The sequence below is a fragment of the Notamacropus eugenii genome, chromosome 6 (genome assembly GCF_028372415.1).
Source record: "Notamacropus eugenii isolate mMacEug1 chromosome 6, mMacEug1.pri_v2, whole genome shotgun sequence".
NCBI lineage: Eukaryota > Metazoa > Chordata > Mammalia > Diprotodontia > Macropodidae > Notamacropus > Notamacropus eugenii.
The window spans coordinates 258969929-258988552 of record NC_092877.1 but is presented as its reverse complement, the minus strand read 5'-3'; the positions used below and the strand labels follow the sequence as shown (position 1 = coordinate 258988552).

Genomic DNA, 18624 nt, shown 5'->3' with positions numbered 1-18624 from the left:
AATTAAATTGGAGTAGACCTGAGAAATATAGGTTCTTCCTTCAAGAAGCAGAAAAAAAAAGAGATATTGCTTTCTACAAAGTTCTCTAACTGAAAAGGTAGGATTAGAGAAAGCTTTAGAAACAAGCTTGTGTCTAAAGGATGATGAATTCTCCAGATGAACGTGAGTGTGTGCATGTATATATATGTATGTATGTATGCACACATATACGTATGTAGGTATTCAGCCAATCATCTGAATGTTTTATCCACATGACACCAAAACATCTGGATGTCTCCAAAAGTTTTATTCCTTCTGGAAACAACTCCAACAAATATGGATGTTGTGGTGATGTGTGAGTGAATACAGCCACTAGAGGATTCAGATCTCAGGGAGATATTGGGTGGAAACAATCCAGTTTCATGAAACAGGCCCATTAGCTGAATTGAGATCTTATTTCAAGGTTGAACTGGGCTGGGTTGGTATTCTCTCAGGGATGCTATTTTCTTTGGCTCAGCAAGAAGTTGGATCATTGCTCTTTGTACCAGCTGGAGGTCTGTACCACAACCTCTGACCTGAAGCTATCACAGTGAAACTGTAAAAGCAAACTGAAAATTTTAACAACGAAAAGCTCCACTTAGCAACAATAGGTAACCACAGTATAGTTCTCTAGTATCTTCTTCCTATGGGAAAAGGTCTAAAATCTTTCTAGCTGGTAAACTCTGATCCTGCCAAACTTCAGCAACATCCTGTATTTCAAAGTTCAAAGTCCCTTTTTGTACCCACCCACTTTACCTTCAAACTAATAAACCAAGTAGTGTTACAAGATCAGAATTGAATAAATACTACTATACTGTTTTGTTGCTGTTCAGTTGTTTTCAGTCATATCTGACTCTTTGTTACCCCAGGGGTTTTCTTGGCTCATTTTACAGGTGAAGAAACTGAGACAAGCAAGGTTAGGTGACTTGCCCAGGGTCACACTGCTAGTAAGCATCTAAGGCAAGATTTGAACTCAGGTGCCCTTAACTCCAGGGCCAGTATTCTATCCACTGTGCCACCTAGCTGCCCCTTCTATTGAGGAAGAATTTATATAATTATGCTGAGACACATAATGGCATGGTTGATTGAAAGCTTGCCTCAAAGCTAGGAAGGCCTGGGTTAAGTCCCTAGACCCTAGAAAATTCACAGTCTTTCAGGGTTCCAGGCAACTTCTAAGAATGTGAGTTCAGGAGATGTTGACCTTCATTTGTACAGTACTCCTTTACTTGGGAGTTCCCTAAATCACATATCTAGTCTTTTATTTTTTTTCCTATCCATCAGTAAGAGTCCTGACTTTGATAGGCAGTTATTTGAACTCCCTGAAAAGTTCCATGTTTTTGCTTTACACTGACTTTGGCGAGCCTTTGCCAAATCTGATAACATATGATATGACCAGAACTCTCTACCAGTCCTCATGTCTCTTGGTCTAAAGGGCAGAAGCTTTGGGCTATCTCAGTCAAGATGTTGTTATCTCCCAAACTGAGCCAAACATCTTTGCAGGGAAAAGGACTGGATGATCTGGCAAGATATCACATATACAACCAAGAAGAGTTCTCCAAAATTTAACAATAAATGGCATTTACCTCCTAGGTTTTGTTGGTGACCAGAACCAACTTCTTTCACCTTCCATTGACCAAAATGTGGTGGTTTCTAGGACTTGGTGGCCTTTTCTAGCAATATTCTGGTGCTGTGAGGACTCAAGAGAGTTGAGCAATTCTTTCCCCATACCCACTTTTACTTTTAAAAGATCCTGAAGATATCTCATTCCCTTTTTTCTCAAACCTGGGAACAGATCACTCTATTTCCTTATTTCTCAGGTGGAAATGATAACTATTCTCACAGCTTGCTTTTCTCTCTTACTGTGCACGGGCAATATCTACCAACTAGAGTCAAAATTCTGCTTATAGAACTTTCTAAAGCATTAGGATAACCTTAAAGTTATGTTATTGTAGAGTGGGGAAAGTTTGACTTAAAACACACAACAAAATAGTAATAGCTCGCATTTATATAACGCTTTAAGGTTTATTAAAAAAAAACTTTTTTGAGAACAATCTTGTGAAGTAGGTAATATATGTAGGAATACTGTCCCCATTTTGAAGATGAAGAAACTAAGACTCAGAGAAATTAAACAATTTGCCCATGTTAATAAGTTATTATTAACTAGTATTATTATCTAGTATTAGAGCTGAGGTTTAAACTCAGATCTCCTGATTAAATGTATTACACTTTCCAGAAAATGTTCATACAATTATGGGTTTAGAGTTGAAAGGGATCTTTGTGGTCATCTGGTTTAACTCGCTCATTTTATTGATAAGGAAACTGAGGTACAGAAAAGCTAAATGTTTTGGCACACAGACATTAAGTAGAAAATCCAGGGTTTATTCCCTAGGTCCTCTGATTCCCAACTCAGAATTCTTTCCACTGCAAAACATTGCCTTTACTACTTGAAGATTTTCTAAATAGTTAAATGGTAAATTTCTGTGTCTAGTCATGTGAAGAAAATCATTGGAGATTGAATAGATATCAAATATTGGATTTAGAATAGATTTTTGGATTATTTAGATTATTAGCTAGATTAGATATTAGAACTAGAATCCTTCACTGATACCAGCCATATATCTACTTTTCTATTTCTAACCTAATGAGCTCTTTAGCTAATGGCTGTTGTACTTATATGGTCTAGGAATGGGACAACACAGTATTGACTGTACCTGATATGACTCATACTCCCGTTGATAGAAAACGAGATACCTGTTTCTCCCTAAGGTTAACGCAGTTCTTCACACCTTTTCTATGTGCTAAGATCCCCAAATAAGAATAGACAAATAGAAAAAAATTAAGTATAATCTATTAATTTGTGATTGCTGAATCTTTATAGCTTTGAGATTGGAAATGCTGCAGTTCTGCTCCAGGCAGGAAGAATGCCCACAAAATATTTTAAAGTTCTGCATGATATTATTAAAGCTATTAATTTTTTAATGGTACTTAACATAAATATTGTATAATATTCTCTTCTTCTTCAAAGGATGCCACCACATGGGCCTAACAATGACGTGTAGGCTGAGGATTTTACTTAAGCTCTTGGTTTCTTTTTTCTACCTACTTTCTTTTCTCCCCTTTCTCTTTTTAATTAAAAAACACATTCACAGAGAAATTAAGTAAGGGGAAAACACCATTAACAGATTGCTAATGCAGAAAGGAGTCAAGCCCCATAAAGTCAGGAAATGCCAAAGTTAACAAGCTTTCACTAATGAATGTCACTGTTTTCATGGCCCATACATACTACTTTCCCTTCCTGTTTTTCTTATTCAGTGTATACAGTGATATGGGGCCATTTGTGGTTTTCAAAACATTCCATCCAATGCACATTATGTGCACCATTAACAAGATAGTTGCAGGCAGACATCTCAAATGCTACCATTTCCACTCATTATCAATCTTTTACTTCTCTTAATTTGAGTCAGATTTTATAATGATTTGAGGATAGAATATACCTAACTTTGGGTATTTTATGAAACATAGACTTGCCCTTGAAAATGACACCCATACTTAATGACTTGGAACTGAGGGCTGGGGACCTGAGATAGTTTTGTAGGGATTTAGACCTTCCAGGCAGATTGGAAGAGGTGCAGCTCATAGCTGTTAATTATCAGTTCTCTTGCACTGTCCTACACTCTCCCCTAACCTAAAACCTGTCAGAGAAACTGCTGATGTACTCCAGAACCTACTGTTTCATTACTATCTAATGGAATTCCACAGGGAATTTTAATTGCTTGAGGGATTCTGTCCAGGGTGAAGATGGATATAATGAGTATGAGGAGGAAAATATAATTTAAGAGGTGACTTGATAAGTGAAAATTTGTTTTTATAATCATATGGATAAGAAATCTATTTATAGGTGAATCATAAACATTCAATGAGGCTGCAGTGTTTAATATGGCTGATGAGTTATGAACTCCACTTTTAAAATAGCTAGCACTGTATAAATATATTGATAGCCAAAGATGGGGAGAATGAAAATGTTGCCTTTCACTAATTTTTGGAAAGGGTGTTTCATTACTGTTGTTTTTATCTTGGCTTCCTGCAGGAGAAAAAGAATTTTACAGAATTTTTGCCATTTTTCTAATTAATACATCTAATTAATACATCTAATCCCAGCACATGTTTCCATTTATTTCTTTTTCAATTATATCCATAGCTGTTAGAGATAAATAAATTTCAAGCCAAATGCAGTAAGATTTTTTTTTCCTGAACCTTATCAAAGCTATGAATGCCTGGAAAAGGAAGTGGGATGGTAATATATTGAGATAATAGGTGGGTGGCTTTTCCCCTCAACTGGTAATCATGTAATGTCAGGAGATCTAGAAGGTTCCCAGTACATTTGGTAGACCTCCTTGGAGAACTTACAAGAAGATATAGAATGAGTGCTCAAACCAGAAGTCCAGAGACCCTGAACTATCACATCATTGATCCTAGAACATGTTTCTTCCCATCCAGCCAGAGAATCCAGCCTCGTCAATTTCTAAGCATCTTGACATCTGCACTGCCATTGAATGTATATTCACCATCTCTTGCCATTCCATACCTTGCCCAGGGAATGATAATCTAATCAATATTACCACCAACATTATCACTATTACTATCGAGATTGTGATAACCTATCGTCTTATTATTCCACTCACAAATCCTCTCTCTGTGCTAAAATTCCCTTCTTTGGCCACCAATCCTTAATGGTGACTACAAAATGATTATTTTTGGATGAAATTTAACTTCACCTCAATTTACATATTTATTTTTAAGGTAAGATTTAGCTTAACGTGAATTACTGATTTTGTTAGCAGGGGAACTCCCCCCACTTAAATAACAACTTATCGGAAGAATCTAGATGAGGAGTTCTTCAACTTTTTTTGTGTGGCATGGACCCCCATGGGCAATCTGGCAAAGTCTATGGATCCCTTCTGAGAATAATGACTTTGAATGAATAAAATAAAATACATAGGATTACAAAGGAAATAAATTCTATTGAAATACCATTATCAAAATATTAAAATAAAACAAAGTAGTTCATGAATCCCAGAGTACGAATCCTTGGTGTAAAGAACCTTTGAGAGGTTTAGTAATTTGCTCATGGTTACATAGCTAATTGGAGAAAGAAATAGCAAACCACTCCAGTATCTTTGCCAAGAAAACCCCAAATGAGTCATGAGAATCAGACATAATTGACTGAAAAACAATGGAACACACAGCTAGTACTATAAGTGTCAGAGGTTTCCCCTTAACTATACCTAAAAATAAAAAATCAAACCATGGTTTCTCCCAACAGCCATCATAATGGAATTGTTGCTTATGCTTATAAAATAGAGGGAACAATGATATCCTCCTCATTATATAAATATAGATCATAACATACTCTTCCAATGCTCATATTGGAAAGAAGCCACCATATGTCTTATTTAAATACCTGAGGGATTATTGATTTAATTGCATGGATATTTACTTCACAACCTCTCCAGATTTCTATGAGTTTCTGTAGTTCAACTTAGTGACCTCAACTGTATAACTAAGCTAATCTTCTGAGGAGAGACCACAGAGCTCATCCCTGAGTCCATATTTAGTTCCACAATATTTTAAAAATTCCAACAATGTCTACAGTACAAGGTTATGACAAGGGCCTCCTATCCAAATTGGCTCCCCTAACAAGAACCGTGGTTGGATCTGTCCTCTAACATACCTGTATTGTTAAATCCTAGTAATTTACTAAAGGGATTTTTAAACTTTTTAAAGCCAAGGATTCTTTATATTAATGATAATGGACATGATAAAAGTCAGCTGTTTTAAAGTACAATGTTTGCTTTTTGGCCTGGTACTTGATTGTACTTGGAAACAAATATTACAGTAAAATGGATGAAAATGAAAATGCCATTTCAAGACAGAAAAAGAGAAAGGAAATTGAGCTCCAATCTATGTGTGTAAATGATGTAACTCTCTTTCCTGCCCTCCATTCCTCCATGGAAGTTCTTGGAGGGGAGGGATTGTTTATTTCCATCTTTGTTCTCCTAGCAGTTGGCACAGCGTTTTGACATAGTAGGTGATTAATAAATAATTATTTAATTGAATTAAATGGATTGTTATATGTATAAATATTAATGTATGTAACTGAGGATGGGTGATTGCTTTAACATACTAGCAACATTAACATAGTGGCCTAGATTTCTTTATTAAATTAATAAAGAGATAATGAAAAGAAATAAATGTCCTAAAGGAGTGGGATATGGATAGGAAAGCTAAGCTTTTTTTTCCTTTCTGGGAGAACCAGTGGTGATCCAGAGCATTATGGCATGCTGTTGGGAAGAAAGGCTTGGGTAAGGTAAGCAGCCTAAAACAGTATTCAGGAAGCATCTATCCATGGCAAAATGATACAGTGTTGAAGGATGAGTCATTTCTTAAAAGATATTTTCAAATTGAAATGGCTAAGGTAAATTTTTACATGGTGGCGGAAATTGTAAAAACACTATTCCAGAAATATGTTCACTAAGAGAAGCCTGTGTAGTCATGGAAGCAACACTTAGTAGAACCAGAAAACCTAGGCTTGCAATCTTGGACCTGCCTCTCTAGTTGTATGTGACCTATAGAATTCCCTCTTCTTCTTTGGGTTTCAGTGATCTCAGCTATAGATCAAATGGGTTTGACTAAACCATGTGTTCTTAGCTTTGAGTTTGTAAATGTACATACACACACACACACACACACACACATATATAGAGAGAGAAAGAGACATATGTCTATATATATGAACTTTTATATCTAGAATATGATCAAATATTATACATATAATATAGTTTATATAAAAAGTTAATAAAGATATATAAATTTTATATATAAAGTTATATATAATTATATATACATCTACCTATCTTGATTTTACTTTAATAAGCATCCTTTGTAATCCTAAATATTCTATTGTATGCATTTAAAAACATTCTGAGATGTGATTGATAGGCCTCATTAGACTAAGTATTCCATGGTAGGAAAAACATTAAGAACTTGACTAAATGGTCTCTAAGGTTCTTTATACCTCTAGAACTCAGTAGGTATCAGCTGATAAACTGATAGTATCCTACACTCTCTCACATTTTGACTATTTCGCTGTCTCCACAGGTATGTTCACAGGTGAAAAGAAAGAAATAGTGACTCAGATCCACACATCATGAGAAAGAATAATTACAAAACTAGAGAGTTCTTCAGTTACAGTGGTACTACTCATCGTGTATAATATTCTCAAAAACACAACTGGCCTTTTCTTAGTATTTCAAAGCTAAGAGAATGTTTCACATTATAAATTATTTCTTGAATCTTATTGCAACCCACATTTGATCCGGTCAGCACCACTTAGAAACACTTAATCATTTATTAGTTTGTGACATGTTCTTCTAAATAAAATCAGCTATATCATAATGGGCACACATACTTCACCATATATAGTCATTTATTTGTCCTTTGGAAAAGCAAGATCACAAATCCCTGGATCAGAGACACAATGCAAACTGAGTTATGCAATCCTCCATCCACTAGCTTTGAAAATATTATTCAGTCTTGTTTGGATAACTCAAGTAGGAAAAGGATAGTTTAAAAGACTAAAATCACTTAATTTGACAGATAAGAAATCTCAAATACTGCTTAATAGTCTGGTCACACTTTGGGACTTTAAAGTCTATAATTCAGCAAAATCTCCAAATTCTTTGTTTTCTGGATTCATAACAAATATCCCCAATTTTATTTTTCCAAAATAAATGTTTGCTATATTGGACATTTTTATCCTTTATCATTCTCAAAAATATGAACAAATTTCCTGAGTGTGCAAAACCTTAATAGGAAATGAATAAATTTGAGCTTTCCAGTCTTCATCTTTACTATTCAAACACTTACGATCTGCAGCCCTCAACTGGTAACAGCCTTTTTCCTCTTTCTCTTTCCCAAATCACTTTCTCTGAAGGAATGGTATCACTGAGGTTTACTTTAGCCACAGAATAAAAGTCAGCTGTCCTACAGCCTGGTGTAATTGGATAGACACTGTAGCATCTTAGAGACAGGAAACCTGTGTTCTCCACTGTTAAATAACTGTGGTACCTTAGGCAAGTAACTTTATCTCTCTGGGCTTTGTCAGTTTTATCATCTGTAAAATAAAAAAGCTAGACTATGTTAACCTCTAAAGTCCCTTCTAGAGTCAGTGTCTCATCTAGAGAAATGACCTCAAAGGTCCTTTCCAGTTCTCTGTTACTATGTTAAGCTGCCTATGGGCAGCACCCAGCCCATTTTCCTTCCTTCCCTTCTTTTGGGAGGAACTAGTTAAATGGCATAAAGATAAACTTCTCCTGAGGAAGTAAGAGAAAGGAAGTAGATAAATAAAGATACGATTCAGTAAAACTTTAGGAGACAAATGTAAGAAAAAGGAAGACAGAAGCAGAGAAAGTTAAGAATGGGACAATGGAAAAGTGATTGGGGGAGGTTAATACTAAGCACACCATTTAACTGGTCTGTACAATGAAAGGTAGCTTTAATTTCTGAGTGAAAGGGGATGCTTTTTGAGGAAGAAATTCTAATAAAGACTGGCAGAGCTTAGAAAAGAGAAGGGGAGAAAGGAAGACAAAAGCAACAGGAAGAAATGGATGAGTACAATATAGCATATACCACACACACACACACACAGATACACACACAATACACACACACACACAGAGATACACACACAATACACACACACATACACACACACACATACACATACACACATACACACACACACACACACACACACATACACACACACACACCATTTACCTTCTCGAACTCCCAAGACTTCCAGGCAAGTCTTCATTACCTCACACTAACAACTGATCTTCCCAGTAACAAAGTAAGATATTTTAACATTGGACAGTGGAGATAAATTTTGTTTTCAAAATCATATATCGTTAATGTGAATACAGTCAAGCAATTTCCTGTCTTGACATGCCCATGTTACATTTAGACCTTAAAAGAAGGACATACCTTCCCAGATGATACCTTCTGTTCTGTGATGCGGACCCTTGCCTCACTACCTTCATAGTTAAGCTCTAGAATTTATATTGCCCTGAAGTCAAAAGTGTGTGCATTGCTGTACCTCTGAAAACTGTGGACCCTATGCAGACCTATGAACTGAGAACTAAAAGTGTCATATTAGAAAATTATCTTTTGAGCCTTGATACTGTGTTGATGTGTGGGCCTGAAGAAGTTATTCTTAGAGTTGAGGAAATAAATACCAATGGTAATATGTGCCATTCTCCTACCAATATATCTTGGGGCAATTGTAACGTACTTTGTTCAGGCCTTATTTGTACCAGATTATTGGTAGTCTTTAATTAATTCCCAGTATGTTGCAGAGGATAGAGAACTTGCACTGGAATTAAGAAGTCTTGCTTCTGACACACATAGGCTTTGTGACCACAGTAGGAAAGTCATTAACCCTCTCCTGGCCCCACAGGACTCTTCCAGATTATAAACTGTAGGACGGTTGCCAAATTGCATTTAGAGAGGGAATTTCCTCAACCCATTAAGTAAATCAAAGTTCCTAGTAAAATAATAGTAATAATTCCCAGTGATCAAAAATTAGGCTATTGCATCTTCATTATTCTTAACTTGAAACAGATCTAACCTTGCGTTCACACAACTCTTAATAACAACTTTCTTTAAATTATTTAAGCTAGACTTGTCACTGCCACTCAAAAATTCCTTGCTTTTGCAGTTTCCTATATTAACTTGATACACTTGAAGTTCCAATGATAAAAAGCAAAGAGGAAGCTTCTTTCCCCACTCCTAAATTCTGTTATCTGGAAATGGGAGTAAACTTCATTTAACTAGTTCAAAAGCTGAAGATTTAGAAGTTTAAAAGTTAAACCTTTAAAATTCAACTACTTTGAAGTAGTAAGTTAACTAGATCGTCTTTATTCAGTTCACAAATATTTGACTCCCTATCATATTAAAGGCACTAATTACCTGGTTAAAAGGTAAAGAGTTGAAGATCAGTAACTCTGCCACTTTGTTGGGACATCAGAATCCTTAACCTCCCTGAAAGCTCCCTAACAACACCCATTCCTGCCAATAATCCCAAATATCATCTTTGACCCCTCACCCTTATCAGGAAGCTTTGTCATTTTTGTGCTCATTAAGGAGTTAATTCCTATCCATCTTATATCAGATATCAGGCAAGTTAATTATTACAATGTCTTCTATCACAGGCCAAAAGTAGTTTGTAAGAGTTGTCTTGTCTATCTCTCTTAATTGTCCATTTTAATGTAGGACAGGAAAAGTAAAATGGAGTAAGATCTGTGGGTCCCTGCCCCTCCTCCAACTCATTTAAGTGGAGAGACAACTGTCCATACTACTGCTTCCAAGTGCAAGACTTAGTAGGAAGGCATCATAGACTCTAGAAGTAGCTACCTTTTAATAGGGTCAAGACATTAGCATCAATATCACTTATGACCCTGAAGAGGAACCAACCAATGTGTAGCAATGTTTGCCAAGCTCTCCTTCAGGTGAGAGCATTGAGGAAAGTTACAAGTGACTTTGGAAGAGGAGATGTGAGATTTATATCAAACAGAAGAATAGAGAGGAAGGGTATTGAGTCTGGGGTCAAAAGGTTTAAGTTCCTGGGTAGCTATTTACTAGCTACCAGGCAAATCATTTAACTTCTCTATGCCTTATTTTCTCCATCTATAACCCAGGGATAATAATTTGCACCCTACAGACCCACTGAAGTTATTGTGAGGATGCAATGAAATAAAATATGTAGAAGAATTTCAAGTCTTACATAAATGTATGCTATTTCTTTCTTCTGTTCCCATATATATTAATCATATTAAATGGGTTTTTTTTTGGTGTTTTCCCTTATAAAGTACTTTCCCTACTGGAAAGTTCTGTGGTAATGTTGATTTCCTCCCCACAGATGTGGGCCACAAACTATATTCTTCATGTGTTGCTGTGGCTGGGAAAACATCAATTATCTGGTGGGCAACCTTCTGAGGAGCCTCACAGACTTTAACTAGGCTGGTCCTCAGCCAACAAAAAACATCCCTTCTGTCAACAGGTCTGCATTCCAAGCCTTTTCAGATAAGTAAATCCTAACAAACCTTTTGATCCACTTGTATAGCCTTCAAGAGCCCAGAATCCCCTCTACTTTGGTACCCTTCCTGACCAATGCAACAATGAGACTGGTGTGGAAACTCAGTGGTGGTAGGGTAATTAGTGTCATTTTCATTTTACAAATGAGGAAACTGAGACTTAGTTAGGTCAAGTTACTTGTTGAGGATAATGATTTAGTTTATAAAGAATATCAGTTCCTTGAGGGCAAGGACTAGTTCATTTTTGTCTTCGTATCACCAGCATAGATGCTCAGTATTTGGCATGTAATAAATATTTCTTGATTGAATGATTATTGACTCAGACTTAAGTCATCTGGTTCCAAGTTCCGTACTCTCCACTATTTCCTCTCCTGTATGGGAATAGGGATGGGGGGCAGAGAATGACATTGTTACCCACTGACTATAGCAAAACCACCTGAAATGTTAGGGCAATTGGAGTGGCTTAAAAATCTTCTTTCCCTCATTTGCATGAATATTCAAAATGTTTCTATAGCTGAAATCTTCATTCAGCATCATCAGAACACCCAAGGGGGACAAAGACTCTGAGTCCAGGGATTTTACCTGGAGAAAGCTGTTAGTCCTCAATGTTAAAAGGTGATCTAGAGGATAGGCTGGCTGTATTTGGAAGTGTCCTGAAGTCCAGCTCTTAGGGACACAGCGTAAAGGACACATCCTTGGTCCCCATAATGGATTACCAGCCAGACCCTGAACAGTCTCTGTGTGAGGTCCTCATTCAGCCCATTTCTTAGAGGATCAGGGACTTTGGCTTCCAGCCAGATTTGGGAAATTTTGAGGCTTTTCAACTCCAGTGAACTAACTTATCAGGTGCCTAGCTTTAGATACTAAGCAATGTACTAGTTTCACATTGAGGATTGCCTGAGGCTAGAATCCAGAACAAATGATTAAATTACAAAGTGAAAAAGTAAATTCTAATTTAGTGATTAGGCTTACTTTCAGTGAATCCCACAACCCAGAGTGCTTTTTCCTTTACAACTATGAGTCCTAAAATGTGGTCCAAATTTCCCTTTGCATAAAAAAGTGTTACATTCAAATAATGTGAAATAATTTGAAATGTGGCTCCTAAGACACTTTTGGGAGGGTGTGTGTGTGTGTGTGTGTGTGTGTGTGTGTGTGTGTGTGTGTATGTGTGTGTGTCCCTCATTCAGAACAAGTCTCAGAGAATTGCCTGGGGCAGTGACTGTAAATGATTTGCCCATAATTACAAACTAGTATCTGTGAGAGATAGGACTTGAAACCAGGGCTTCCTGACTCCAAGGCCAGTCCCTCATCCGCTATCCCATGATACTGCTCTCTAAATACACTAAGAAACTTTTTAAAAAATGTTTCTTAAGCATTATACACTACATGAGCAAGACTGTATCTCTATATAGTAAAACACTCTAGAGCAGAGCTATGTGGGTCAGTGCAATTCATTGTTCACTATCTTAAGGACTGATTCAAAATACCTTCAGCCTGTCTGCATAGAATGCTCCTCAACTCCCAGCCCTGTGGTTCTACACATAGTAGGTAAGCAATAATTGCTTGCTAAAATCAACTTAGGTGGAGACTTAAGTCCCATAGAGAGATGTAACTTTCTGAAGGGGTTTATTTCAGTATTCCTTAATAGGCATGCCTCCATACTTCCACCTCCCAATATTTGGAGGTATTCAGAACCCACTGATCATTCCAAATCAATGAGACTATCAGTTTGCTGAGTTGGATCATCTCTTCTTAGTAGTTTAATTAAAAGCTTTCACATGAATGTGGCTTCATCCATGGGCTGCCTCAATCCTAACCCACAGCTCTGAGCCCCTTGGTCCTAAGACCCTCTAAATATGGAGACTGGATTAGAAAGTCCCAAGGACTTTTTAGGAAAGGCTTATTGGCAAATAGAGTAACACCCATGTCTTTACTACAAGGGACTTCTGAGATTCTACTCTTTTTGTCATTGTCAATGACTCCTACGGTTGACACTTGGCAGAACGTTGAAGCAGGCAAAGTTCAAAAAGGTTGTCTTTGGCATCCCACCCGGTCATTGCCCGTCCGTGTTAGACTGCCCTTTCCCAGACAATCCTGTACTTCATTTTGCAGATTTGCACTGTCCTCTAATGTGTTACATTTTCAAAACTCTCAGAGGGATCACAGTTTAAAGACCCAAATCCCTAGGAGACTCAGGGATATGAAATCAGAGTGGGGAAGGAGAAAGAGTTGGGAAAAGAAAAATGTAAAAATTATTTGATCCTTCCTTCTTGTCTTCCAGCCTCCAAGTACTTATCCTGCCCTAGCCCAGGTCCTACCCCAAACCCAGCCATAAAGGTGTTTAGAACCAATTTGGTTCAGATGCCGTTTACCTTGTAGACATTAATGGGGATGTCAGTGATGATATGGAGGAGGTCGCCCAAGGCTAGGCTAGCGATGAGGATGTTGGGACCATTCCTCATGCACTTGTTCTTGTAGATGATTCTCAACAAGGTGGAATTCCCAATGATGCCAAGCACGAACACCAGGCAGGATACCACGGTGTTAATGTATTTGAAAGTCTCCTTGATCTCTGTCTGGCCCGAGCACATGGAGGGAGAGAGACCGCGGGACCGCCCCTGCGGTACCGATGGAAGGGGCTGGCTAGCGTTGGCTGCCTTGGGCCACGCGGCTCTGGCCGTGGGGGTCATCACCTCCCTGGCCTCCAGCGGTGGCAGGGTGTCTCCGGCGGACATGAGCTCGTTCTCTTCTCCCCAGACCCCAAAAGTGCAACAGAGGAGAAAGAGCAGCGGCAGGGGGATACAGCACGGGCTGCGATTCCGAGGCATGATGCTGCTCCGTCCGAAATAAGAGTGGAAATGCCAGGGGAGTGCTCTCTGGCTTGGCGTCGGGAGCCTGGAAAGGAAGGCAGGGGGTCGGGATTGGAGTGAATAGTGGAGAGGGAGTGGACACACTAGACCAGCTGCTTAGTAGTCACTCCTATCAACGGTCCCATCACCCCTTTTCCCCCTACCCCGGAGCTGGGTGCGAAGGGTGCTCCCGTCTACGCAACTGGGGAAATTCGGGAATTCCCGCGCACAAGTTTTGCTTAATTCCATCCCAAGGGAGAAAGAAAGGGGGTGGGGTGGGGAAGGAAGGATAGTGGTGGAGGAGTGTTGCATTTCCTGTCCCTACAAAAGGGCTCCCTCCTAGCTGTGGGGATGGGCGTCTTTAAGTGGGGCGGGGGTTGGGGAATGACAGAAAAAGGGAGAAGGATGCCTAGGCAAACTCGGCTCCGTTACTCTCACTTCTTCAGAACTCCCGGCCGACAATCATCTATTAAAGAAGAGGTTTAAGCAGCAGGAGGGCATAAAGGACCCGTCACGTACTGGCATGCCAGGGTCTCCCTGTTTCTGGGGGCTGACAACCAGCCAAGCAAGCAAGCATTTATTAAGTGCCTCCTGTGTGTCCGTCTTTGTGTCAGGAGTAAAAGGGTTGCCCATTTCTTCTCACTGAGGATAAAGGGAGGGAGAGAAGATGCGAAGTTTACGACTCAGCCAGGGCAAAAATTCAAGGGTCGCACCGAGGATACGGTGGAAGCTTTCACAGCCCAGAGGAAACAACTTCATTTCGGGTTTTTTTTTTTTCACAATCAAACTGGGAATATTCTCTATTATTAACTCACCAGGATCTTTCTCCTTTATATAGTCTCAAACAAATGAAAACAATAACCAAAACATTCCCCCAGTACACACGTTAACTTGTCACATCTATATTTTTAAACTACTTTTTTTTTTTTAAACTCCCCAAACTAAACAGGTTGCAGTAAGGCAGAATCCCATGGGTTGGACTACTTTGATGGAACTTTTAAAACCAAAGCAAGCCATTTACCTTTCAGCTTGTCCGGGAACAAAATATTGGGCTCTCCTTCCCAGCGGGCGGGGGCTGGTGCTTGTGCCTGTTGGATGGATGATGATCCCAGCTCTGCAGAGCACAGTCAGCTCTCAGCTCTGCCCGGGCTGCACATGGGGTTAAACACGCCCCTCTGGAGTCGCAGGCGGGTCTGGCTCTGACGAAATGACTCAGAGGATGCCAGACACGCAGCATCCACAACTTGCTCAGTCCGTGCTCGCCATCCACAAGTACTTTTATTCATTCGTATCTTTCCCATCAATCATTGCCAAACTCCTCCCGCGTCTTCCTGCACAGCTGAAACCTTTTCCCCTCTGGCTGGTGCTGGCGCTCACTGTTGCCTGGATATCATCAGCGCAAAGTTCGCCTGATTCTGCAGGCAGGTTAGAGGGTCGCCCTAGAGGAGTCTGCTAGCCAAAGACGATTTTAAGTGACTGATTATACTTTAATATCATTATAATCGGTCTGTGATTGTGTCTGATTTTTCTTTTCTTTTCTTTTCGCTGCCACATTAGGCAATCCAGATCCTGCAAGTGAAGGAGATCTGATTTTTTCTTTATTTCCAAAATACTTGCTTCTGCATCTAATTCCCAGACTTCCAACACTGGTTGTTTCTTTTTCTTTCCAATTAAATATTCCATGATATCTAAAGTTAGGGATGCAGCGCTGGTCACATTTTTAGGTACCTAGTGTACACCATTTTGATTTTCTTTTCCAAAGTACCAGATATACTTTGGCCCGCAAACTGAAAGAATTAAAACCCATTCTTCTTATGTCTTCTGACCCTCCCCAAAGGGAGCTAAAAAGCCCTTTTCTATTTTCCCTAACACAAGCTTCTCAAAGCCACCACATCCCTCATCCGGTCTAATTTTATAAGGCAGTATTGTGCTGGGGCTGCTCTGGTCCTCAGGGATTATATATTACGCTGATGAGTGACATGATTGCTCTATAGAATTATTTGTCATTGGTGAGACCTGCTATATAAATTTAGGATGTTATTCATTTAATTGGCATAACAATAACTTAAATTCTTTATGCCTTCGTCTGAATGAAAGATAGTTGGTGCTTTAGAAAGATAGCAAGTCTTGAAATTAGGAAGATTTCAAGTCCCATCTCTGGAACATGCTGGTTCGTGCAATTCTGGGCAAGTCATTTAACCTCTGGATGCTCTAGGCAACTCTACAATAGTAATAAAAGCTACTGAAAAGACATTTAACTGCTTTGGTTCCGGAAATTTCCTCATTTTGGAGTCCTTGCATCAATAAAATCAGAGGTTCAGTCCCTATAGCTAAATATCGATTTTTCGGATACAGCAAAATTATAGTAATTGAATCCTTCTGATATTTTTGTCCAAAGAGTGGATAAAGTAGGAGAAAGAGAGATGTTGAATAATGTGATCTCATTATGGTTACACATTTTTTCCATAATTGAAAATAATATTGTTGATTTCTTTTGTTATATCATAGTTATTTCTGGGGAAGAAAAAAATTTCCTTCTTCCCCCACCAGTGGCATTGTGTAAAGCATTCTATCTGGGTAATCCCATCTCTTTTCAATGAAGAAGAAAGTATTTTTCGATCTCTGTTCCATTGGAATTTCAATGGTTGTTTTGTTGTTTCTTTCTCAATATTTGTTAAATTTGCATTATTTAAAGATTATTATCTTGGTCCTACTTATTTAATTTTACATCAATTCCTATCCATCCAGGAATTTTAGAGTTAGAAGAAAACTTGGAGGCTTCTAGTACAAAAACATATGCCAAACAAATTCCTGTTTTCATCTTTAAATGATCATCCAGCCTCTGCTTTGACAGCTCCAAAGAGAAAAAAATTCATTACCTGCTAAGAAAGCCCTTTCCATGTTTCTCTGAATTCTTCATGTTTATCATTTCTTACTGAGCACTAGTATTCTATCATATTCACACGCCATAAGTTTTTTTCTTTCGATCATTCCCCAATCTGTGGGAATCCACTTTGTTTCCAACTCCTCATTACTGTAAAGAGTGGTACTAAGATTATGTTAGTGTCTACTGGATCTTTATTGCTCCTTGGGGAGAGCCTTAGAGAATCTGACCAGTAGTGGTTTTACTGGGTCAAGGGGTATGGGCAGTTTAGGCATTTTTGTTGCACATTTTTAAACTGATATCCTGACTGGCTAAACCTTTCTTCTAGTAGCAGCTCCAACACTAACTGTGCCTATTTTTCATCAGTTTTCACAATTTACAGGGTATAGAGTGAAATAATAGAGCTGCCTATATTGGCAGTTATCTTACTTCACATTTTATTTGCATTTGCAGTTATTTTACATGGCATTTCATACTGCTTTAACATTCATTTAGCTTCCCATAAGCTTATACATTCATAGAACGTTTAAGTTGGAAGATACTTTAGTATGATTTGGTCCAACTCCTAAGAGCAAATTTAGGTTTGTAAATGTTCAGACACTTGGCAAGGATCATATAGTTACTTAGTGGTAAAGTTTGGGTAGATAGAAACCAGTCTTAATGCCAAGTACTAGAGTCTTTCCGTGGTACTACTGGTGAGGTACAGAAAGATAGCAAAGGACACTATTTGTTAAGGACCATGAGTTACATTTAAAAGATATCTCTCTGAAGTGTGAAATATAGACAAAAGGGATTTCAGAGTAAGTCAAAATTTTTATATGTGCATATCTCTATGTGCATATATATACATACATATATATGCATACTGATTTATATATGCCCATATATCTTCTTAAAAATAAACATACTGGCATAGTGAAAAGTGCTAGATACCAAGTACTATGAGTTCTAGTTCTAATTATAGTTACGCTGGACAGATTACCAAGCCTCTGTATCTCAGCTTTTTCTACAGAATGACTGTTAATCATGTATTTCATCAAGGTGTTGTATATCCCAATTAACAAATGGCAAGTATAAGTGCTGTATAAATAAGTAATGATATTCACATTGCCTCTTAGGCAGTTAGGTACAGTAGATAGAGTGCTGTGCTTGGAGTCAAGAAGACCTGAGTTCAAATTCAGTGTCAGATATTTATTACTAACCAGGTGATTGAGAATTCTAGGCCCCTGGCTCACAATGCCCAAGAAATAAATGTGTATCTATTGTTGTTGGCTGTTGTGTTCTTCCTTCATTGCTGAAGAAGACCATGCCCTCAGAGAATGATGATATGACTTGCACTTGACTTTGTTTCGAGTGAGGGAGGGCTGTGCAGGTTACCAGCCTCACTTCTCCTCCAGAGCCATCTGAATCCAGTGACCAGATATTCATCAGGTTGACTGGAAATGATCCAGGATGCACTGGGAGACCTTGACCCTTTTAGGCCAAGGTCTTTGCAGGTACTCACTTAGGGTGAGGTAATGCCCATTCATTGAACAGGCCTGTTTAAGAAGTAGCCAGGGCATGGCCCTTTTAATGAGGTGAAGAAAAAGAAAGATCCATATAGCGATGGTGAATACATTGTTGTGCAGTTTACTTTTTAAGTGGAGTGACAAACAGAATTATACCATTGGAAGATTGCATGATATAAGGTTACAAACCAATATAGGGTAAGAGGATTATG

The 18624-nt window shown here is 38.4% G+C and overlaps 1 protein-coding gene across 1 annotated transcript in view; it reads right to left on the bottom strand.

Moving 5' to 3' along the window:
- EDNRB (endothelin receptor type B) overlaps positions 1 to 15427 on the bottom strand; it is a 26390-nt gene extending 10963 nt beyond the window's left edge. The window contains exons 1-2 of the mRNA XM_072622170.1: positions 15042 to 15427; positions 13544 to 14066 (exon numbers count right to left, since the gene is read on the bottom strand). Coding sequence (XP_072478271.1) covers positions 13544 to 13999 — 456 coding nt within the window. The 5' untranslated portion in view covers positions 14000 to 14066; positions 15042 to 15427. The remainder of the gene's footprint in view (positions 1 to 13543; positions 14067 to 15041) is intronic.
- Positions 15428 to 18624: the final 3197 nt, after the last annotated feature.